Below are 23,374 nucleotides of genomic sequence, written 5' to 3'. Positions count from 1 at the left end.
GTCTACTTGGACTTCAAGGACTTCAATGGCCAATGGCCATGACGGAGAAACAAATGCCGGCATGAGATTAGCCACGATGCGACTAGGACCGTACAGGTTATGTAAGTAGCAATAGCCTACCTATCTAGCCGCCAATGTATAGCTGGAAGGTACGTCCGGCTGCCCCTGCCCGATTCCCGGGGGAGGGGCGGAAGGAGCAGGGGGCAATCGAGTGGGAAGGAGCCATGCTGCTGGGAGATGACCACGACCATATGCCCCTGATGGGATAGAAGAAGAATACATCATGATACTTGAGATGGAGTGTGAGTACGTTACAGGTGGCAGTACCATTCATCTTTGAATCATATCATCTGCTTCATGTGTAGATCTAATTTTCACCCCGTAAATCCATACCGGCGGGTGGGTTCTACGGTTGTGAATGCCCTTCCAAGACCTTGTCGTTGTTGTTTTTTTGGACACCGAGCTCGCCTGCCGATAGCCTCGCCTGCCGATAGCCTCGCTCCCGTCGGCTGCCCCCCCCCTTTCTCAAGTCAAGAGAGTGTCTCGGGCACAAAAATTGTTCCTTTCCTTTTCTCCCCCTGCCTCTTCCTCTTACTGATGTTTGGGAGACGGTAGAGACTCGTGCTATACGTAACCACGACCAGGGGCCCCTATGTATTAACTACCTTGTTCCACTCCTATCCGTGTTCCTCTTCAACTTTCCTCCTCCTTCTGCGAGCTCCCATCTTGTGACTCTTATCTCTCTCTGCTCTTTCCTTCTTTCACCGTGACTCCATTGGCCATATACACGCAGATCGAGAAGCAACATTCGTCGTTTCCTTCTCCTCATCTCCCTCGTGGATGACCTCTTCTTCATCCAACCATGACTCCTAGCGAGAACCGAGCCCGGGCCGTCGGCGACTTCATCACCCGACGGATCCTGGGTATCGACGTCGACGAGCGGTATGCCAGACAACCAGCCGACCTGGACAGGAGGGCCTACGACCTTCTCGACCCGGCAGACGTCTTTTTCGAGGAGGAGCCCAGTGTAGCCGAGTTCCTTCGGGAGTTTGTGCCCACCCGCCAGGGGGCCATGCGATACGTTCAGAGCCTGTTTCCTGCCACGTCGTGGATAGGGCGTTACTGTATGCGGTGGCTGCTGGGTGACTCCATCGCCGGCATCACCATCGGCCTAGTAATAGTGCCTCAGGCCATGGCTTACGCCGCCCTCGCTCAGCTGCCGCCCGCATACGGCTTGTATACCTCGTTTACCGGTGCTGCGCTGTACTGGCTGTTTGGTACGTCCAAGGATATTGTCATTGGTGTAAGTTTACCCTTTTAGAAGAAAGAAGAAGGAAGAGGAGAAAGAAAGCTGAAATGGACGGAAAAGGCTACCGCTGTTGGTTCCCTACTCGTCGGTCAGGTTATCGGCCGGGTCCAAGAGCACGAGCCCGGCAAGTACACCAACCGTGAAATAGCCCACACCCTGAGCCTCCTGTCGGGATGTGTCATGCTCTTCTTCGGCCTGCTCCGTCTGGGGTGGATCATTGAGTTCATCCCCTACATACCAATCTCGGCTTTCGTCACGGCTGCCAGCATCACCATCATGTGCACCCAGATCCCCACGGTCATGGGTATCCCGGACATCAACACGCGCGAGGCACCCTACAAGGTCATGATCAACACTCTCAAGGGACTCCCCAACTCCCGCATGGATGCCGCCATCGGCCTGTCGTCGATAGCCCTGCTCTTCGGCCTGCGCGACCTGTGCGCCATGATGGAGAGGCGCCAGCCCGCCCGCAAGAGGATGTGGTCGCTCCTGGCGTCCATGCGCATGACCTTTGTGATGCTCCTCTTCATACTCGTCAGCTTCCTGGTCAACCGTCCCCACGGTATAGACCAGTCGCCCTTCCGTGTCGTGGGCCACATCGAGACGGGGTTCCAGCAGGCCGGCGTGCCCAAGCTGGACAGGAACCTCGTCTCGTTGGTCCTCCCCGAGCTGCCGGCAATCTGCATCATCCTCATCATCGAGCACATTGCCATATCCAAGTCCATGGGTCGCCTGCACAGCTACGCCGTCGATCCATCGCAGGAGATTGTTGCCCTCGGTTCGGCCAACCTCTTCAGCCCTTTCGTCGGCGGCTACGTGTGCACGGGCTCCTTTGGAGCCTCGGCCGTCCTATCCAAGGCGGGAGTCAGAACCCCGCTGGCCAGCTTCCTGAGTGCCGGCATCCTTATCCTCGCTCTGTACGTCCTCACCGTCGTCTTTCAGTACATCCCTAAGGCTGCCCTGGCAGGTCTCATCATCCACGCCGTGTGCAATCTCCTGGCCCCTCCCAAGAACCTGTACCGGTACTGGCAGCTGTCGCCCCTGGACTTGCTCATATGGATTACCGGCGTCCTCCTCGCCGTATTTGAGTCCCTCGAGACAGCAATCTACGTCGGGATCGCCCTGTCCTTTGCCGTACTCCTGGTCCGCCTCGCCAGGACCAAAGGCCAGTTCATGGGCCGCGTACGTGTCCACCGCGTGACGGAAGAGGGGAACGAGAAGCACCAGCAGCAGCCATCGTCGCAGCATTCTGAAGGCCATAGCTATGACCAGAACCTGGAAGATGTCCGCAAGCCCTCTAGCCGCGTCATCTATATGCCCATCGACCGACGTGACAGGTCCAATCCAGATATCGACGTCCAAACTCCCTACCCCGGTGTCTTCATCTACCGCTTCAGCGAAGGCTTCAATTACCTCAACCAGGCGATGCACATGACCTATCTAAGCCAGTACATCATGGCCCGCACCCGCCGCACGTCAGATGAGTATCTCGAAAAGAAGTCTGACCGGCTGTGGAACGACCCCGGACCCAAGACACCGACCAAAGGCATCGACGTTCTTGAGGATGAGCAAACCATTCTCCCTCATCTGCGCGCCGTGGTCTTTGACTGCTCCGCCATCAACAATCTCGATGTCACATGCGTCCAAGGCCTGATGGACCTCCGCGACGCTCTAGATCGATACTGCGCACCCGACGCCGTGGAGGTACACTTTGCCAGCGTCCACAACAGATGGACGCGTCGTGCCCTTGCCGTTTCCGGCTTTGGCTTCCCCTCTGCTCTCAGCGACCCGGCCGTCGACGCATGGCACCCCGCATACACTATCGCTTCCATCATAGGCCCCGGTCTGTCGTCTCCGTCAGCGCATAAGCACTCTCGCCGCGTGCATGACCTGGAGTCCGCCACTAGCGATGACGAGACCCTCGCGGCGACCGATTCTCCCAGAAGAAACAGCGGTAGAGCTAAAGCCGGCATGGCTGCCACCCATGGGGTCAACCGCCCCTTTTTCCACGTCGACCTCGCCGAGGCTGTTGATGCGGCAGTGAGAGATGCCCAGGGGAGAGATGGGAGGCCCTGATTTTTTTTTTTCTTCCGTTTCCTTTTTTTTTCTCCATCCGGCGTCTTTCATTTCCATCCATGGCCCATAGTCTTTCGTTATCACATCGCCGTCTGCTTCTGTTACTACTATCCTTTTTCGAGCTGTCATTAGATCGGCGCTTCTGGATCAATTTTTTTGCCCGTCTTTCACTCATCTGTATATACCGCTAGTATTGGACACTAGATCTTCTCTGTCGTTTAGAATACCCATATAATGCGCAACGCATGTTTCCTTCTTCTGCTTGACTGCTTTGTCTTTTCTTTTCTTCAATGACTCTCTATAGTATACACAGGTGAAAGACGGCATAATATAGAATGATATGCTCAAAAAGTAGTGCAACTTGGATCATCGTCGTAAGCATCGTGGGCGTGAAGGGTAACACGTCGTGATATGCTATGTATGCTGTGTATGTACAAGAGTAGTCGGGTGCGGAGGTCGCAGCCCACTTGACGCCGCGTAGGATGTCTCTTTCTGTGTGCACAGGGGTGGTCATGCTCCGCGAGGTGATCACGGCCAGGACCGAAGACTATGCCTGTGGTATGTAAATGGCCAGCTAGGGAGGGATGCGGGCGACTCCCAGTAGGATTGTGGTCATAAAAAAAAGGCTGCACCAGGTTTGTTGCAAGAGTATGTCGTAGCCATGCTTGACTGGTCCGCATGTGTTCTGGATATGGGCATGGTCGCCGGTCCGACGGAGTGTGCTTGGCAATGTGAGGCGATAGCAATGTACTCGAGACGACGCGTGCCGTGGCCAGGGCGTGCCGTCTAGATAGTGCCGTGGAGCGTCGCATCTCGAGTCGAGGTAGCCAGCATCGAACGAGCGACGACGTGGCGTGCTGGGTTGGATCTGCCCGCCTCCCCTCAGCAGTGCAAGGCTTTCGACCCGTGCGCTACAGACGCATATCATCATCGTCGTAGCCGTCGTCACTGATATCGCGCCCACGGCCACCCTCACCCCCCTCTTCCTCTTCCTCCTCCTCCTCCTCACGCCTAGCAACCTCAGCGCTAGCGCCTATCCTCCTGACGCCCTCCAAGACACCCGTGACGAGACCCCTGCTCTCGGCAAGCTCCATGGCTCCCACGCCGCGCAGGCTCATGACGCCGTCCACCCCAGCCTCGAGCTGTGCGGGGATGGCCCTCATCTTGACGCTGCGTACCTCGTGCAGGTCGCGCAGCAGGGAGCGCACCTCGCCGGAGGCGGCGATGTCGTCTGACGCGTGGGCAAGCAGCGTCTCGGCCATCTCGAGCCAGTGGTACGGCAGGGAGGGGGCTGGTGCGTCGGCCGTGCAGGAAGGCAGGAAGGGAGGCGACAGCGTCGCGCCGGCGACCTCCCCCGCGTCCACGCGTCGCACATTACCGCGCCCGTCGGACCGCGTCGGCGGGGCCGGCGGCGGCATCCACCCCGTCGGGTCGACCTTGGTCTCGTGGTGGATCGTCTCGCGGAGGGAGTCGGGGTGCAGCCACGGCGGGGGCACGATGTTGGCGCGTCGCTGCTTCTTGAGGAGGAGGGCCAGCCAGAGGGGCAGGTTCTGTCGTCGGGGAGGTCGGAGGGTCGGCGTCGAGCCCTTGAGATTCCGGTCAGCCTCGGTACTCCGCGGACAGCACACGTCGGGGCGAGAGAGAAGAAGGAGAGAGAAACGTACAGAGAGGAGACTGATGCTCTCGAGCTTCTGACGCGGTACTACTGTTACCAACTCCATTTCGCATAGAAACGCTACCTCGGACGGAACTAGTCCTGGCGGTAAGGGTAATGCCATGGCTGAAGAAGAATTTTTCGACGTCCTCTTCCGCCGGTTTGTGTGTTGTATGATTGTCGCTTTTTTTCGGATGCCGCCCTATTTCTTTTTGTATTCTTTTCTCTGCTTGCCCTTGGGGGAGCAGGAAAGTCGAGATGCAACTATTTGGTGGGGTTCAATGGCGGGGAGGGTGGACGTGCTTGTAATGTAGGTAGTGTCCAGCATCAACACTATCATTATATCTTTGATTCGACCATATTCAGTCGAATGAATTGAACAAGATTAAAAGAGCAAAACTCATGGCACCTGTCCTCTCTTTCGTTCCTTCCTGGGAGGTTTATTTGCTGTTGGGTTGACTTACGACTTTGGTCATCATTTCTCGCATCAACACCATTCCTCTTCCTCTTCTTCTCTTCAAATCCATCTCCGATCGCGACGACTCTTCCAAGACATCCACATAATCATTCCAGTCCCGTCTCTCTGCAGCCCCCTACCCGCATTTATCGCATCCGTCGCTTATGGTATATCATCTGCAGGTGCTTCCTCTCTTTCGCGCATGTCCGCATCCCAACATTGGAATATCCTGCTTATCGGCCTCTTGGAAAATGTCCCAATGTATGAGGCCCTATGAGCTGTGAAAGCCAGGTATGTCGGGGCGCGATACGCGCTCAAGATACATGGGGAACATGACCCCTTCTGCTGGTCCTTCGCGGCGAATGCTCGGGAATCCTTGACGATGCGCATGATGCCTTCGACCTGGAAAGTTGTCGATTCCATCACGTCCTTCAGGATCCTATCTATGTCATGGGCTATGGAATGACAACCCGCGATCTTAACAGTACAATGACGAGGTGGTCCATCCAGAGAGAAGAGTCGGGAAAAGTCACGCACGCCCATGCCGAGGTGCCACGCGTGTTTCAAGAGCGTCTTCTGCTTCTGGCGCAGGCTTTCCAGAGATTTCACGGGAAACCGAATAGACAGGAGGCTCCGGGCTATGGCTACTTCAATGAACATGAGCATCTCTGCGGGAAGTTGACGCAGGGCGGGTATTCTGCGCGCCATCATGATTTTTGCCAATCTTGATGTGATCCCTCAGTTTCACCAGCAGAGCTGCGACTGTATTTGCGCTGTGCAATATCGGGCAGTTGAGCTCTCTTGTAATCTCAAAGATACCGGATCCGCTGATGTCCGGGGCAATCCAGGAAATCATACCCCTCGAGGCCAGAGACCTGGCATTGGTCATGAAACTCCTGATCGAGACCCAACCGCAGCTTCGACAGAGGCACCTGCTCGTTCAAACACATCAGGCCAAACCCTGATACTTCCAGTAGAGTTTCCACATGCTCAATGCACTGGCGCACACTCTCTTGTGTGTCCATGTGACGCAGTGTGTTGGCCATTGTACATTTGCTGTGCATGTGCTTGCTCCTATGCTCAAACAACAGGTGCGTATCTTCCAGGCTTTGGCTGGGGCTGTAGGCGTTTACCGCTTCACTGACTCCCTTGCAGGCGCTGCTGTGTTCCTCACAAGCCTTCTTGATCAGGTTGCAGATGTGTGTATGACGAGACTAGTCAGCTTTGCTGATGTTCGTTGTTACCATACCGGGCAGCACAGCAGGCTCTGCGCCGGTAAGGTTCAGCCTTCGTCGCCGAGAGATGACAGCATCGATGTCGGATTTCCCCAGGAGGAGCGGAGTTCGCAAGTTGATCGCGTGAGAGGGTGTTGATGATGCTATAGAATCTTGTAAGCGCAGTATGCTGAGGGTAAGTGTGTCCTGGTGGATATGTCCAAACGCGAAGGAAAGAGTCTTGTTGCCTTGGCAAACTTGCTCCACCAACAGGAGGGACAAGAGCGCCACTCTATATCGAGATTGGCGTCATCACGAAGAAAGGTACTTCCAAGCTGTTCACCGTCTGTGGTGATAGACCAGAAGGGTGTCCCTTGATCACTGGTGCGTGGATCTTCCAGATCCATCGATCATGGAAATGAGTCATCATAACGGCCTCTCGATAGAAAGGATTGGGGGTGAAACAAGGCCTGGCGGGAGTGCGAATGGGGGATGCGAGTGTTGGCGATGCGTGAAGGAAGTTGTGATGGTCTGCGTCTTTCTCGTTTGCGTGACGAAGCTGTTTCCATGGAGGAATCGAATTCAAGCCACACAATCACGGCAGAGGAGTAGAGCTCGAAGCTTACTGTTCGCAACTCGCTTCAGGTGTCCATTGCTCATTTTGGTAAAGTACTAGTAGAAGTGTTATCTGTTCAATCTGGGAGTGATGATGTGGTGGTGTTGAATGCTTTTTTTTTTCGGTCTCCGCGACAGTTGCTCCTTCCATATTCAAGACAGTTCCCCTATCCAACGATATTGAACCACAAGACAGAAGAGCTCAAGACGATGATCCTTCCCTGTTCTATCTCCGAAACTCCCTTTATCCATGATATCGATCCATCAACCCCAATGCTGCCATAAAAGTTCACCATCAAGCCATTGTCGCGTACGCCGTGAGCATCCATCTTATACCGTCCCGCCTTGCCCTCTGTATTCAATCTTCCACCTCAACTCGTCAGCAGGACCTGATTGATGCTGCTTCTTCCTCTTCTTCTCCTCCCTGGCACGGTTGCCACCGTCTGATGAGTCGTTTCAGGGCCTCGAGTGGCGACGCATCCTGATTCGATCCAGCGGCCTGCGCCATCACAAACTCGAGGGCCCTCTGGAGCTCTCGCTGCATCAAGTCTCCGATATCGAAATCCGGTCCGTTGCTTTCGCAGAGCTCGCTCATCATCCTGCACCCGCTGGAGGCGTGGGCCTGGGCAGCTCCGTGATCGCCATTCATCAGATCGAAGATGACGAAGAAGAGGCAGCAGACCGTTGCCGACTGTAACGTGCCCTGGCTCGTCACCTCTTTTCGGAGCTGACTCAAGGCTATGCCGTGATACCGGAGCGCCCGTCTATACGAAGCTGCCGTCTGGTCGTGCCCGTACTTGGCATCCAGGAGGGCGTGGATGGCAAGCTTGGCGTACCATATCGATGCCCTGTGTCGCAGGAGGTAGGGGACCATGACGTGCCAGAATTCTTGCCCAAGGGCCTCCGGCTCTACGCTGCCTCCTTCCATCTGTCGGCGATGGCTCTCCGAACGAACGGGGACGGCGGGGAGATCTGTCTGCCTATCGCCATGAGGCCTGACAAGGATCCTGCTGTTTTTCGGGACTGGTGTGGAACTGTTCGATTGACGGATCTCGAGCTGGTCTCCTCCTGAGCCCTCTATAGGCGTCGACTGCCGTGTCTCTCCTTTCGCCTTCTTGCTGTGGCCAGCCCTTGCGTTCTCGTATCCGTCACAGTGTCCCCGCCACTTGATACACCTCTGACAGCTCGGCTTGGCCTCATCACACTTGACATGACGTCTCCTAGACGGAGGCAGTCAGCACCTGTTCGCTGTATCTGTCGGAGGCAAGAAAATGGGTCAAGGCCGGATATTCATGTTTAGACTTACTTGCCTAGGCTACACAGTTAGTCCAGGTCCTTGGCCCATATTCACGGGTGTAGATGGCATGTTACATACAAGTAATACACCCTGTGCGCACCTTGGTCACGATGGCCCGTGTGGCCCGGGGCCGGTTTTTGAGCGGGAATGCCGCGGTTGTCCTGCGGTCAATCATCTGTTAGGAGGCCTTGGACGGAATCCGAATGAACGGTCTGCACGGTAATAAGAGCCGAGAGACGAAGGATAATATAAGAAAGCGGTCCAACTGGGGCCAGGCATCACTCACATCATGATCCCGGCTGTCTCTCTCGGACTCTCTCTGACTCTTCTCTTTGGTAAGCTTGGCTGTGACCGACATGTAGTGAGTGATGCGGTAATGATATCTCCTGCTGTCCGAACCCTGGTCTGGTGTGTGGCGACCCATGCTACCGGAGCATACCACGTCGATAATATATATCTGGTCGCATCTGGCGAGACACATCGTCGTCATTCTGACAAATGAGCATGCTGCCAAGGTTAGTCAATCTACATGCATGCGGCGGCAGGGTCACTGCGTCTGCGATGCCCGCTCTTTCGGCGCAACCACCAGCCGGTCTCCCAGAAAACCGGGATACGCGGGCCTCGCAGCGTGCCACAGGGAGAGAGGAGACGGACATCTGGGATGAGATCTGGGACGGTGACGCCGAAAGGTCTCTCGGTGCCTAGCAGCCCCGTCATCACACGGGCAGGAGCCTGGCGGCAGTGGGGAGTGAACAGTCATCATCACAGCCCTGCGGCGTCATGCTCTCCCTCCCTTCCCTCTCCTCTTCCGCCTGTGGCGCCCAAGGCCGGCAGAGGAGCCTCATCGGTCTGCGCCAGGGTGCCAAAGGTTCAGTCAGCCTATAGAGCTGCCTTATGCGGCTATGTTTGGAGTGCAGGCGGGAGGAGAGAGAGTGGGAAGTTGGAGACTTGAGAAGCCACAGAGAACGCCATGCAGGGATGCGGCACGGCTGCATTAGTCCCACGCTCAATGACCCAATATGCGATAGCGCTAAGCCACACCAAACCGTCAACCTTCTCGGCCAGGCCGTCCGACAGTCAATGGTGAGTATATGGTGAGTATATAGTGAGACGGTATTGATCTCTGGTTGCCAAAGGGCGGATGCAATCCTGATACGCTGGATACTGTGGTAGCATCGGTGTACGCAAGTGTCTCCCGACTTCAATACAGGAACTCGTGCAATGCAACGTGCCATATTTCTCACGTGCCAGTAGTGTAATATCACATATATAATACATCGGATTCATCGTGACCTGGTAGCAGGTCGGGTCGGCTATTATTTCTTCTTCCCCTCCCTCCCCCCTTCTCTCCACAAATAGTATACGTGAATTTTTAGTTTTCTTTTTTTTTTTTTAAAAAAAAAAAAAAAAAAAAAAAAAAAAAACAAGGAATCGGGATAGTAAGGGCGCTAGTAGTAGTATGGGGTGCATTGGCGCGAGTAGAAAGACTGATTGATGATGCTTCATATCTGAGAATGATCTCGTCACAACTGTCGCTTGAGAAGGTCTTATCCTGCGCCGGTGTGAGTAATATTACCGTTACAGCGTAACGGCGGAGGGGGGAGAGGGCGGTTCGAGCGGGGCAACTGTCAAGAAGGAATGTGCGTCAGTAATTGACCTACAAGCGAGTAATAATAACACTTTTGAGGAGGGCGTCGATCACAAGGGCATTCGGAGTAGATCCAAGTACCATCTCCAATGAACCCTCCATTCAAGATAATATTATATTGCCCGTCATATCTCAAAAAAAAAAAAAAAGGACTCTCACCCTATCCACACACACACGCACACACACACACAACAGAAGAAAGGTACTCCAGAACGCACATGGCTGAAACAAGAAGAACCCTTTAAAAAGAAGACGAGCAACTGGGAGACGGACAATGTCGGGAAATCAAGCAGTCATGTCCGCAGCATCAGACGTCATACTCACCCACCCCACGCCCGAAGAACGCATCCGCGTCTGGAAGGCCACCCAGCCACTCTGGGGTCCGGCCATGACGGTAGACGCCTACCTGGCCCGGGAGCAGTCGCAGCTCGACATACCGCTGGCACGGGACGGTGGTCTGTCGCAGTGGATCCTGACGGAGGCGGGATCGTCGGCCGGCGACGACAGGCCCATCCTCTCGTCGTGCGAGACGCTGAGGAAGCGCGTCCTCGTCCGGAGCCCCGACGGCCTCGTCAGGGAGGCCACGTCGTACGGCGTCGCCAGCGTCTTCACCCCGGAGGACCAGCGCCGTCGGGGCTACGCGCGCGCCATGATGGCCAGGCTGGCGGGGGTCATGCGCGGCAGGAACGCCCGGGAGCCCGACTCGGCCCTCCTGTCCGTCCTCTTCTCCGACATTGGGAAGCGCTTCTACGCCCTGAACGGTTGGCAGCCCTACAGGAGCACACATCTCGAGTTCCGAAACCCTGCCGCCGCCGCCGTCACCGCGACGGGGGATGACAAGGTATCCCTCCTCGGCTTCGACCACCTTCCCCCCATCGTCGAGGCGGGCGAGAAGCTGGTGCGCGAGGAGATCGCCAAGCCCCCCCTCCGCGCCGGCCAGACCACCCGCGTCGCCATCATCCCCGATCTCGATCACATCCACTGGTGGCTGGCGCGCGAGGCCCTCGTCGTCGAGAAGCTCTTCGGTTCCAGCCGCCCCGACGTCCACGGCGCCGTCTACGCCGCCTCGCCCGACGCGCCGCGCGTCTGGGCCATCTGGTCCCGCACCTTTCACTCCCTCCATCAGGAGGACGAGAATATCCTGTACATCCTCAACCTCGGTATCGAAGACCCTGCCATATCCACCGACGACCTGACCGCCGCCCTCGATGCCATCTTCGCCACCGCAAAGGACCAGGCCAGCAAATGGTCCTGTGGCTCCGTCCAGCTGTGGAACCCGAACGATAGGGTGCGCTCCATCGCAGAGCGGCTCGGCGCCATCTACGTCATCCGCGACTCCAAAAGCATCCTGGCCCTCAACTGGTTCGGCGACGGCGACGTTCCCCCCGAGGCCATCGATTGGGTTTCCCCGGAAAAGTACGCCTGGTGCTGATCAACACAACAAAGCATGGGACATGTACGGCACGGCGAATATTGCGGGCAAAGCATGACGGATATCACTAGTATATAATAGACAGGATATTCATGCTTTTTTTGGGGGGTTCGTTCGGCCCTTTATCTGATCAACGTTTTTCTGGCACTGCCGTGTTTCGTCCTCTCCCATCGTCCAAATAACACGCACCAACACCGTGCACTACTACCTAAAAAAGCACATGAATAAAAATGACCATCTAAGCCAAGTAGCCGCTACCAAACCCCTCACGTAGACGAAAAGAAAATGTGCTCGACGCATATGCATCACTTTACTTCCCTGGACACACAAGTGCTTAGTAGCTCCTGCCAAACATGACCCACTTCTGGGCCTTGCTGGAGCACTCGGGGTTGAGACACTCAGTCTCACCGGCCTTGATGCCCTCGGGCTGGTCAAAGGGAATGCAGAGACTCTTCATGCCCATAGCAGGGAGCTTCTGGTTCTCAGGGACGTCAGACGTGTCCTCAGCGCGCGTCGTGAGGTCCTTGATGCGGTCCTCGCACTTGCCATTGAGGCAGAAGGGAATGAGGACAACATTTTTGCTGTCAAGGGCGGGGAGGACCTCATCCCACTTGGTGATCTGGATCCTGTGCTCGGTGAAGGACCTCTCGGCCTTGTTGTACATGTCCTTCTGAATGGTCTCGAGAAGCTCGGGGACCTTGGTACCGATATCGGCAATGGGGATCTGACCCTTATCGCCGGTGTCTCGGCGAGCGTAGCTGATGACCTTGTTGGCCGCATCCTTGGGGCCGAACTCGATACGCAGGGGAACTCCCTTCAGCTCCCAGTCGTTGAACTTCCACGGGGGGGTGTAGCCCTCGCGGGTATCAGTGTCGACGCGCACGCCAGCCTTCTTGAGCGTGACACGGATCTCATCGACGGTGTCCTCGTGCTTCTGCTTGTCCTCGGCGCTCGTGTTCTTGTTGATGCCGACAGGGATGATGATAGTCTGGAGCTTGGCGACGCGGGGAGGGAGAGCCAGACCCTTGTCGTCACCGTGGACCATGACCATGACACCGATGACACGGGTGGACAGACCCCACGAGTTCTGCCACACATGGAGGTGGGAGCCCTTGTTCGCCGGGTCTTCGACCGTGATGTCGAACATCTTGCTGAAGTTCTGGCCCAGGCAGTGCGAGGTAGCGCCCTGGATGCCTCGGCCGTTAGAGGGGATGTAGCCCTCGACAGTGGTGGTGTAGTAACCACCAGCAAACTTCTCATTCTCCGTCTTGGTACCGCGCACGACGGGAACGGCGAGAAGCTCCTCGTAGATACGGGCGTAGAGCTCGAGGATCTGCAGAACCTCCTCTCCAGCCAGCTCCTCGGTCAGGTGTGCGGTGTGACCCTCCTGCCAGAGGAACTCTCGGGTACGAAGGAAGGGGGTCGTCTGCTTGGCCTCCCAGCGGACGACCGAGTTCCACTGGTTCAGGCGCAGGGGAAGGTCGCGGTGGCTGCGAATCCACTTGGCGTAGTAAGGGTACATGACAGCCTCGGACGTCGGACGGATGGCCACAGGAACCTCAAGATCCTTGTCTCCACTGTGCACGGCGTTGCGTCAGCACACCATCTGGCAGTTTACATGTTGGGGTAGAGGCAAGAATGGAGAGGGCGGGGTACAACTCACGCCTTGGTGACCCAGGCAAGCTCAGGTGCAAAGCCTTCAACGTGGTCCTTCTCCTTCTCGAGGGACTTGGAAGACAGGAAGATGGGGAAGCTGGTCTCATCGACACCTATATCCTCGATGCGCTCGGTGAACCACTTGCGGATGGTGGACCAGATGTACATACTGAGGGGACGGAGGACAAAGAAACCGGAGATTTCCTGGTAGTACTCGACCATCTCAGCCTTGAGTACCACCTCCTGGTACCATTGCGGGAAGTTCTCGGTCTTTTTGACCGTGATACCAATGATGTCGTCCGTCTTCTTACCACCGACGACGGGAAGACTGGCCTGCTTAGCAGCCTTGGCAGCCTTATCGGCAGCCATCTTGGCCTGCTTCTCAGCCTTCTTCAAGGCACTCTTGGACTGCTCCTTGGCACCTTCACCCTCCATATTTGCGGTGGATTTTATTTGAGTGTTTCGGTCGAGAGGTTGAGGTTCGAGGTTTCGGGATCGGAACGCGGCGACAAGGAGGGGCAGACGACCAGACAGTGGGGTTGAAGCCACCAGATGGGAGAGGCAGAGAGGAGACAGAAGCAGGCAAGTGCTAGAGCAACACCAGGTGAGAAAAGTGAGGCGCGGAATATGAAGCGGGCGGGGAGAAGAAGGAGGGGCAAGAGAGAAAAAAAAAAGGTGCGGTGGTGACTTGAAATTGGGCACCGGGCTGGTTGGTGGTGGTGCGAGCCGTGGTGGTGGGCTGGTGACTTTGGCGGGAGACGGGCGCAATGCCCCGCAACGCGCAATGGCTAGACTCACTCCTTCCTATCTTCGGCGGTTGGAAGGAGGGGCAATTCAGGAAAAAAAATCACTGTTTGTTAATGGCCGATGCCATTGATGTGCCCCGCCAATCAGGAAGGCACCGACCAACTTGGTGGGACGTGCCTGCCGAAGGAGCCATTGCTCTTACTTGGATACTTTATCATGTTATGGAATTCTATCGTATATAATGGACTTACTGGTCACATGAAAACATGGAGGATATTCCGGGTTGTAATTCCAATAACTACCATCATAGCACTTTAGAAAAACATGCGTTCCTGACAAGAGATCAAACTTATGTTAACGGTACCAGGCGTAGCTCAACTGTATCCATCGTCATCCGTACTCTTCTATTTTGACCGATTTTGGTCCAAAAGAGGAATAGCGCCAGGCTGGTCCCGGGACTGGAATAATCAGAACCTCCGGTCCCCAGCGGTGGGCCAAAAAAATCGAGGGGCACATCACAGGCGACAGTGTATGTGTCTGTGTGTGTGTATGCAGAGAGCTCCCACCCCAGCTTTTAGAGTCGAGCAGGGAACATTCATAACAGTCAACACCAGACATCGACATCCCAACACCACTTCTCTCTTTCACCAACCGTTTCCCCCCCCCTAATACCAACCCGACAACCCGCCTCTCGCCTGTTTCACCAGCCCTGAGCAGACAGCAGCCATGGCGACCATGTTCGAGCAGCCCCGCAACGGCACGCTTTTCTTGGGCGGCCAAAAGATTTCGGGGTCCGACATTCGTGACCAGAATGGTATGTTGCACCCAAACTCTCTCATAGACTTGGACATGAGCCGGCTGACGACCCATATACAGTCCTGGCTACTCAAGCCATTGCAAATGTCGTCAAGAGCTCTTTCGGTCCTAGCGGTCTGGACAAGATGATGGTGGACGATATTGGCGTAAGACTTGACCCCCACCCCCTAGGAGCTCGTGGCCCCTTCCTGCTCGACCTCGCGAGACGCTACACCGCCCTGCTCCCATCTCCTTTCTTCATCTCTTTCTCTGCTCCATCTAACAGTGTTGCGCAATAGGACGTCACAGTAACAAATGATGGCGCCACGATCCTCTCCTTACTCGACGTCGATGACCCCGCGGGCAAGATCCTCGTCGACCTGGCACAGCAGCAGGACAAGGAGGTCGGCGACGGCACCACGTCGGTCGTCCTCATTGCCGCCGAGCTCCTTCGCAGGGGAAACGAGCTGATGAAGAACCGGATACACCCCACCACCATCATCACAGGATACCGCCTGGCCCTGCGCGAGGCTATCAAGTATCTCAACGAGAACGTCAGCATCCAGGTCGAGAACCTAGGCCGTGACTCGCTCATCAACATTGCGAAGACGTCCATGTCGAGCAAGATCATCGGCGCCGACTCTGACTTCTTCGCCGACATGGTGGTCGACGCTATGCAGGCCGTCAAGTCGGTCAATTACAAGAACGAGGCCAAATACCCCGTCAAGGCTGTCAACATCCTCAAGGCCCACGGAAAGAGTGTCCGCGAGTCCCTTCTTGTCAAGGGCTATGCCCTCAACTGCACCGTCGCCTCCCAGGCCATGCCCACCCGCATTCAGGATGCCAAGATTGCCGTCCTCGACATGAACCTGCAAAAGGAGAGGATGAAGCTGGGCGTCCAGATCACCGTCGACGACCCCCAGCAGCTCGAGCAGATTCGTGCCCGTGAGGCCGAGATGGTCCTGGAGCGCATCGAGCTCATGTTCAAGGCTGGGGCCAACGTGGTCCTGACCACCAAGGGTATCGATGACCTGTGCCTCAAGATGTTTGTCGAGCGCGGCGCCATGGGCGTCAGGCGATGCAGGAAGGAGGACCTCAGGCGCATCGCCAAGGCCACCGGCGCCACTCTTCTTAGCACCTTCTCCGACCTCAACGGCGACGAGAAGTTCGACCCGTCGTACCTGGGCCACGCCGACGAGGTTGTTCAGGAGAGCATCTCCGAGGACGAATGCATCCTCATCAAGGGCACCAAGGCCCACTCTGCCTCTTCCATCATTCTCCGTGGCCCCAACGAGTTCTCCCTCGATGAGATGGAGCGCTCCGTCCACGACTCGTTGTGCGCCGTCAAGAGGACACTCGAGAGCGGCAGCATCGTCCCCGGCGGTGGCGCCGTCGAGACGGCCCTGCACATCTACCTCGAAGAGTTTGCCGGTACCGTCGGCTCGCGCGAGCAGCTGGCCATTGGCGAGTTTGCCCAGTCGCTCCTCGTCATCCCCAAGACACTCGCCGTCAACGCGGCCAAGGACGCCGCCGAGCTGACGGCCCAGCTGCGCTCCAGGCACGCCCTGTCCCAACGCATCCAGGAGGGTGACGGCAGCGAGGACGAGAAGACGCTCGCCCGCAAGAAGGGCTACAAGAACTACGGGCTCGACCTGATGAAGGGAAAGGTCGTCGACGAGCTCAAGCTCGGTGTTCTCGAGCCCAGCCTGAGCAAGGTGAGGCAGCTCAAGAGTGCTGTCGAGGCCTGCATCAGCATCATGAGGATCGACACCCTCATCAAGCTGGATCCCGAACCTCAGCAGGATGACGGCCACGGTCACTGAAAAATGCCCAAAGGAAACTGTTAATAGGTCATGTCAATCCAGAAGCTATAGATTATGAGAGGGAGTGATGGGGCAAAAAAATTTAAAATAAAATAAAAATCGAAATAGCAGATACCTGCCGTAATACTAGATGAATATAAGTAGTGATCCCTCGAGTAATCGTCTCTGACAACACCAGAAACTCTCCGTAATTATCGAGTATGCCGGGTGTGACGGCATATCATGCATGCACTTGGCCATATCAATCGCCCTAGACGCATGAGGGAGACAACAAGAAGCAAAGCAAAGATAGGAGGTACAACAGAAAAGAAACCCCCCCCCCCAGACATAAGAAATTGTTTTGGGATTCTGTAATTTTGTTTATACAACAAACAGACCCTCACGAGGTCAATGTCTAAGATAAATAAATAAAAGATAAGGAGCTAGGCCCACCATGACACACACAAGATTCGAGACTTTATCGGGGAATGACGCTCTTCTCTCTCCCTTTCCGTCTTCTCTCCTGTCCCATCCTTTCTTCTTCTAACAAGGGAATCCCTCCCCTCCCACCAAGCAAATACTCGTACAGTCCTCCAACTGCTCTCTCTCTCGCTCTCTCTCTCTCCTTTTCTCATTATATTTTGTTGATTTCGCTTGCTGAGGTGTTTGCGCTTTTAACCGATGACGAGCTTGCCTTCCTCGGGGAAGTCGTAGGCGGGGATCTCGAGGTTGAGAGGGGCAGGGCCCTTCCTTATACGACCGGAGATGTCGTAGTGGGAACCGTGGCAGGGACAGAACCAACCACCAAAGTCACCAGCCTCGCCGATGGGGACACAACCAAGGTGAGTACAGACACCTGTGGTATTGTTAGCGACGTGCGAAAGGAAGAGAGAATGGAGAGGAAAAGTCGGGATGATGATGGAAAGAAAAAAGGCGAAGGGGGGGGGAAGCATACCAAGCATGACGAGCCACTCGGGCTTCTGGGCACGGTCATCATCGGCCTGGGGGTCACGAAGGGAAGAGATGGAGACCTTGTTGGCCTCGTCAATCTCATCCTGGGTACGGTGACGGATAAAGACGGGCTTTCCACGCCACTTGATGATGACGTTCTTGCCCTCGGGGATGGAGTTGAGGTCGACCTCGACCTTGGCCATGGCCAGGACATCGGCGGAAGCGGACATGTTGACGAGGAACTCTGCAGTATGTTAGCATTAGAGTTTTTTTTTATACTTGTTCTTCTTTTTCTCTTCCCCGATTCTCAATCGAACTATCCTCATGTCCTCTCTCTTGGTAAACCGGGAGAAAGGAAGGAAAAAGGTGGTGAGGATGTAAGGAGAGTTAAACGCACCCTGAACAGTGCTCTTGGCTCCAGCAGCCGTGATAGCACCCATACCACCGACCATGAAGTACTGAAACAGCTTGTTGGTGTCACCGCTGTTGCTGGAGGCGTACTTTCCAAAGTCGGGGACCTCGCTGGCCCTAGTCTTCCCCGTCTTGAAGGGGCTGTGGTAGGATGTCCAGGCCGGGGGAGCACCACTGTCGGCTGAGCGGACCGAGGCGGTCGTGCTGATGGCCCTGGTCGCGGCAGAGGCAGGACCACGAGCGGCGGCACGGAGGCACATGCGCGAGGCGGAGGTCAGGGGAGACGCCATGACGCTTTCTCTGCGAGTTCTTTGTTCTTTTTTTATCGTCGTCCGGGTGGAAAGAATTCGTCGTCGTCACAATCTTGCTCCGGATTGAACAAGATCTGCGTGGTGGTCGGGGCCGTTGGGAACGGTGCGTGCTGGACGAGGAACCAAAGGGGGTGGGTTGAGGTCTTTTTTCGGTAGCAAAAAGGTCGTCCATCCGTGATGTCGGAAGTTTTGGCAATTGGCCCAATTGGTGTGGCCTGAGGCTCCCAGCCTGTTTTTTCGTGGCAAGATCAAATTGATCTTTTCCCATTCGTCCGTTATGGCCATGATGGGTCCCGATCTCTTCCGTCCTCGCCTACTAATTGCTGGCTGCCCTTTTTTTTCTGCTTTTTCCTCCAATGCCAGGATTATTACTAAGAATGAGAAACAAAAAGAAAAAAACACAAAAAAAAAATAAAAAAAATAACCCCCCCCCCCCGTATGTACATGTAAATCCATCCAATTAATATCGAGCAATTCCAAGCCTCAATTGCAACCCCCCCGGTCAGTACGGTATCCTGGTAAATCGTTCCATCACAATTCTTGGAGGCTGTATCTTGCTGGCTTACATTCTTTCCTATGCATACTTGTATTCCACGAAACCGTGTAGAGTCTTAACGGCTTGGTCTCCTTGTCTAGGTTCTAACGCCCACTACTCCGTACATCCCGCCTAAGATCCACATACGCCAAACAGACTCCAGTTTCCGACGCTCAGTGAAGCCTTCTAAGCTCCTCAATAATGTTGCGCATCTCCTCCACGCTTGGCCCGAGTCCCTCACACACTAACTCCTGCGTGCTCTCTGTCATGTCCAGGAACCTCTCTAGCATCTCCCCGTCCAGGAACCGGAACGGTCCTTCGCCCTCGCGCAGGTGGTTTCGGAACGATCGCCACTGGTCAAAGCTCAGATCCCCCGTCGTCTCTATGCACCGCGTCATGTTTGACTGGAACGAAATCAGGAGGTCCTGGTACTTGGGTGAGACTTCGCCGTAGAGGTATAGAGAGCCCTCGACCTGATATCGACACAAGGTTAGCCTTCATCCATGTCCCCTCTTCGTAGACTGCACGGTCGGGGATGCAGCAGCTCACCGAACCCAAGAACGCCTTGGGCGTTACAACGGCGTCGTCCGACGGTGCTAGGTAGAGCCTCCGTATGCGGTTGATTTGCTCCCCAATATTCATATCGCTGATCAATTCGAGCCGCCTACGGTCCTGGTCCGTGGGGGCCTCGGAGTTGCGTCTGAGGACCGTCAGGTTCCCCTGCGCGTCGGCTTCAAGCCACCGGCCATCGCCTAGATGGCACAGCGCTGTTGACCAGGCCGGTTCGTAATGCCGCGCCAGCTCCTCAAGCTTGGCTGGCTTTCCTTCGGCCGGTGCCGTAAACTCGACCAGCGTCAGTGATTGCATGAGATCCGACACCCCAATCACGTTGCCCGACACATCCAGGTCGATAGGCATCGACGCCGGTCTGTATGCCGCAAGCTTCTCCAGTGAACCCGAAGCAGATGTCGTTTCGGTGTAGCGATAGGCGGCAACTGTCTTGGATAGGCCCGCAATGATGAACCCGTCGACCACGGAGAGGCATCGGCAGTTACCCTTGAGATTGTGGCTGACAATCCGGTAGGCTTGGCGGTTCTCGTCCACGCCCAAGACGATGATCCGACCTCGGGTCTTGTCCCCGGCCGCCGTCGCCTCGTCATCTGGCATGTAGCTCGTTCCCACGATGAACCGCTCCGCAGTCTTCCCGCTCGAATCCACAAGCTCCGCACGGGAAATGCATTCAACGAGCTCCAGACCTGTAGAACCATCGAGCGCCAACGGTTTACCTAGCTCCTTAAAGACAATCTCATCAACAAGCCTGAATGAGCTAGTCACCACCTCTTCGCTGTCCACCAGCTCTTTTTTGATTGTACCCAGGCCAAAGGCTCGTAGGCTTGCCGAATAAGCCACTCGGCGGACTGTCTCGCCCATTGGAAGCGACTTGACATGGGTGAGGCGCTCCTTGTCAACCTTGCTCAGCCTGACATGGTTGTTTGTCGACAGTATGATGGCGTCGGGGAATGCCTCGGAATTAAAGGGCGCCACATAGGTTGCATCGTCAGCAGTCGTCGCTGAATAGATAATCCTGCCCTCGAAGCCATATATGAGACTCGAGTGCTCCGTCGTCGCAAAGATGTTGTTCGTCCCATCTTCTTGTGGGAGGACGTGTAGCCGTGCCGGGCTGCTTCCGAGTGTGACCGTCTTGCGGCCTGAAAGCGTGAAACCTTCTCTTGACACGTCGAACGTTACAACGTTTCCGTCTTCTGTGGAGATGAGAAGCGTCGGGCCAGCCCGCTCTGGAGGGTGGAGCTGAACAAGAACAATGTCTCTGGGAACGGATGCACTATCATCGCTCTGCCTCAGAGTGATACCTTGAATCGCCTTCAGTGTCTTCGGGTCCACGACAGATATCGTGCCCGAAGACCACCAGCCAACGAAGCCTAGTTCCTGAGCAGGAGAGGCATGCAGGCATGACATTTGGTCTGGAATCCCGCCAACCGTTTCGGTGTCTGTCGTCTGCGTCTGCATAGCAAGGTTATCCGTTAGGTTCAACGAGACGAGTATGGAACCGTCGATGGACAGAAGAGCCCATGTGTCATTGGCAGAGGCGGCTGTGATTGTCTTCCCATCCGGCGCTTCCCACGTCGACACAGTAATGCCGCCCTCCGGATCGAGCAACCTGACAGACTGAGGGGTCACCTGCAGCAGGTGGCCATTTGGCAGACTCGATGCCAGCAATGTCTCTGAATCTAGCAGCATGCCGGCAAATTGGTAGACCTCTTCGATCTCGCCGGTTGGGTCAAACCTGAATACGCGCGTCTCGTTGACCAGTGAAACGGCCAGCGTATCAACGAGTTCTGATCCGTGGGACTTGAGCGTGAAGAGCCCTCGGGAGCCCTCGATGTCGTCCAAAATCCCGGTGTCATCCAGGCCGACGCCGCTGCGGATGCTTCGGAGGGAGCCATCTCTGTACGCGCCGCATCCTGCAACGATCCTGGCCTGGCCAGAAGAAAAGGCGTTGCCGGCCTGGCTGTCACCCTCGCGGTTACCAATATCCATGATGGCAAAGTCCAGGATGGGAGCATTGTTTTGCTGACTGTTCAATATCGACATCCGCATGAGGTCCACGTCGATACGGATAACTTGGCAATCACCATGGTGGGAGGCGAGATAGAGAATACCATCCCCCATGTACACGAGCTTGGAGGCTCTCGACGTCGTGGTAGTGCCGTCTTCGAATACCAGAGGTTCGATCTTCATCCCCGTGACAATAATCCCCGACGGTTCAGTTTCGGCCTCGATGGTCAGGAGATCAAGGCTTCCGTAGTCGTCGGCCACAATGTACCTGGTGTCATCGTACTCAGCCCAGGCGACGTATATCTTGGGCTCCTTCAAAGCGGACGAGACTGTCGAGTATGTGAGACTATCAATGTACGTCAAGAGCGTCTCTCCGACAATGAGGAGGCCCCCCAGGTGTGCCCTCGTCCCCTCGCTGTAGCGCTTGTGGTATCTCTTCTCTTCCGGCACACGTATGGGTATCAACATGGACGCGTAGGGATCCGAGATTGTCTCATCATGCTCCCTATCTCTGACGGGGTCGAACCTGGACACATCGCCCCCCTGGTCGTCTTTTGTCAGCCTGTAGACTGCCACCCGCGCGTCCTCTTGGTCTATGCGAGTCTTGTAGAGGAAGGCGATCCTAGGGTGGCCATCACGGCTGTAGAGGAAGGTGCTGGCCTTCATCCACAGCTCACTGAGGCGGACTTGGGCGAGATGAAGGAGCCTCGTCCTATTCCCCGCCCTGGTAGGCAGACGAAAGACGTTGAGGACGCCCTCCCACAGGTGCATAGCCATGAATTTGCCCGTGGGATCCACCAGACACTGGTTCTGGCTCTGCGAGTGGCGCATGTAAGGCTCAGATTCATCGTAGGCGGAGCTCTCCTTGACCGTCTCTAGCTTGTTCTTGTCTGGGTTCCATGCAACTGTGAAGTACTGTTGCCTATCTGTGCCGATGAAGAGCAAGTCGGTGTCGGAATCCTTTGGCTGCAGTCGTTGCATCATAGCTATGGTGCCGTAGACGATTCGGGTATGGAGGCATGTCAAGCCCTCCTCCGAAGGACGCCAAATCTCGAGTCGGTTCGACTTGCTGCAGAGGATATGAATGTCAGATTATGGCCAATATCGCGGGGCAGGCCGGACGGGGGCTGGAGGGGTAGGCTTACGCAATGACGAGATCATACTCGTCTGGCGAGGTGAAGCGCATGCGCAGGGCATGGCGGACACTCGTGGCCCTATGTACTGGCGCAACGTACGCCATGCTGGACGACGGGCGTGGAAGTGAGCAGTGTATGGGGAGGGAAGAAGTTCGTTGCTGAGCTCTTCCGCGAGCCTTGTCCAGTTCGCTTGGTAATACTGGTCCGAGAGTTCAAACGGTGCAGTGCGTCTCGGTCGGACTTGGGAGTTAAGCACCAAGCTCCGCTGTGGATCACACGGCGGTGGGGCAGAGACGGGTGGTAATGGGGGAGCGACAAACAAAATCTCCAGCCGTTAGACGTTGAATGCGAAACTGACAACACATGGTATGGCTGAGTATGGACTTTGGGGGAGTTGGGGTGTGTCCATTCTTTGCAATTTACTGAGAAAGACGGTATTTGTTCTTTGGAGATTGGGAAGTCGCAACCGTTGGCTCCTTCCTCCTCTAATCCAAACCCAAGCACATGATAAGCCTGAACAACACATCACGAAGCCTGGATAATGGAGCACAGGACGTGCCGCAATACACAGCAGCAAATACTACCAAAATGCAGCTCTCGGTACTGGAAATCCTTTTAGGATCCAGACTTACATTCAAGTCGAGCTGCGTAACAATTCTTGGCTTTTTTTTCCGGTATTGGAAAATGGATCATAGTGAAGCATACAAGTTTTAGGAGTATAGACCTCTGGGTCCTAGTCCCACCGAAACCA

General features: G+C 55.6%; 9 protein-coding genes across 9 annotated transcripts; 3 read left to right on the top strand and 6 right to left on the bottom strand.

Moving 5' to 3' along the window:
- Positions 1-862: 862 nt before the first annotated feature.
- On the top strand, positions 863-3,385 carry GMORB2_0249 (solute carrier family 26 (sodium-independent sulfate anion transporter), member 11; the record flags this gene model as incomplete). The annotated part of the gene is made up of 2 exons (XM_035462235.1): positions 863-1,303; positions 1,370-3,385. 2 exons carry the CDS (start codon positions 863-865, stop codon positions 3,383-3,385), a joined length of 2,457 nt encoding a protein of 818 aa, XP_035325165.1.
- A 911-nt stretch (positions 3,386-4,296) lies between these two features.
- GMORB2_0248 (GINS complex subunit 2) lies at positions 4,297-5,106 on the bottom strand (the record flags this gene model as incomplete). The annotated part of the gene is made up of 2 exons (XM_035462234.1): positions 4,297-4,935; positions 5,050-5,106. 2 exons carry the CDS (start codon positions 5,104-5,106, stop codon positions 4,297-4,299), a joined length of 696 nt encoding a protein of 231 aa, XP_035325164.1.
- A 552-nt stretch (positions 5,107-5,658) lies between these two features.
- On the bottom strand, positions 5,659-6,162 carry GMORB2_0247 (uncharacterized protein; the record flags this gene model as incomplete). Its single annotated transcript, XM_035462233.1, has 2 exons — positions 5,659-5,951; positions 6,030-6,162. 2 exons carry the CDS (start codon positions 6,160-6,162, stop codon positions 5,659-5,661), a joined length of 426 nt encoding a protein of 141 aa, XP_035325163.1.
- Positions 6,163-7,704: 1,542 nt separating this feature from the next.
- On the bottom strand, positions 7,705-8,797 carry GMORB2_0246 (Fungal Zn(2)-Cys(6) binuclear cluster domain; the record flags this gene model as incomplete). Its single annotated transcript, XM_035462232.1, has 3 exons — positions 7,705-8,545; positions 8,632-8,640; positions 8,697-8,797. 3 exons carry the CDS (start codon positions 8,795-8,797, stop codon positions 7,705-7,707), a joined length of 951 nt encoding a protein of 316 aa, XP_035325162.1.
- A 1,768-nt stretch (positions 8,798-10,565) lies between these two features.
- Positions 10,566-11,702, top strand: GMORB2_0245 (uncharacterized protein; the record flags this gene model as incomplete). Its single annotated transcript, XM_035462231.1, has 1 exon — positions 10,566-11,702. One exon carries the CDS (start codon positions 10,566-10,568, stop codon positions 11,700-11,702), a length of 1,137 nt encoding a protein of 378 aa, XP_035325161.1.
- Positions 11,703-12,036: 334 nt separating this feature from the next.
- GMORB2_0244 (prolyl-tRNA synthetase) lies at positions 12,037-13,793 on the bottom strand (the record flags this gene model as incomplete). The annotated part of the gene is made up of 2 exons (XM_035462230.1): positions 12,037-13,279; positions 13,366-13,793. The coding sequence occupies 2 exons, from the start codon at positions 13,791-13,793 to the stop codon at positions 12,037-12,039; spliced, it is 1,671 nt and encodes a 556-aa protein (XP_035325160.1).
- Positions 13,794-14,831: 1,038 nt separating this feature from the next.
- Positions 14,832-16,723, top strand: GMORB2_0243 (T-complex protein 1 subunit alpha; the record flags this gene model as incomplete). Its single annotated transcript, XM_035462229.1, has 3 exons — positions 14,832-14,919; positions 14,982-15,067; positions 15,200-16,723. 3 exons carry the CDS (start codon positions 14,832-14,834, stop codon positions 16,721-16,723), a joined length of 1,698 nt encoding a protein of 565 aa, XP_035325159.1.
- Positions 16,724-17,376: 653 nt separating this feature from the next.
- Positions 17,377-18,354, bottom strand: GMORB2_0242 (ubiquinol-cytochrome c reductase iron-sulfur subunit; the record flags this gene model as incomplete). The annotated part of the gene is made up of 3 exons (XM_035462228.1): positions 17,377-17,558; positions 17,658-17,897; positions 18,051-18,354. 3 exons carry the CDS (start codon positions 18,352-18,354, stop codon positions 17,377-17,379), a joined length of 726 nt encoding a protein of 241 aa, XP_035325158.1.
- A 729-nt stretch (positions 18,355-19,083) lies between these two features.
- GMORB2_0241 (DNA damage-binding protein 1) lies at positions 19,084-22,727 on the bottom strand (the record flags this gene model as incomplete). Its single annotated transcript, XM_035462227.1, has 3 exons — positions 19,084-19,383; positions 19,460-22,556; positions 22,633-22,727. The coding sequence occupies 3 exons, from the start codon at positions 22,725-22,727 to the stop codon at positions 19,084-19,086; spliced, it is 3,492 nt and encodes a 1,163-aa protein (XP_035325157.1).
- Between the last annotated feature and the right edge of the window lie 647 nt (positions 22,728-23,374).

This window comes from Geosmithia morbida, assembly GCF_012550715.1.
Source record: "Geosmithia morbida isolate 1262 chromosome Unknown scaffold_0, whole genome shotgun sequence".
Taxonomy (NCBI): Eukaryota; Fungi; Ascomycota; class Sordariomycetes; order Hypocreales; family Bionectriaceae; genus Geosmithia; species Geosmithia morbida.
Note: the sequence above shows the minus strand (reverse complement) of the source record. Positions and strands in the feature narration are given on the sequence as shown.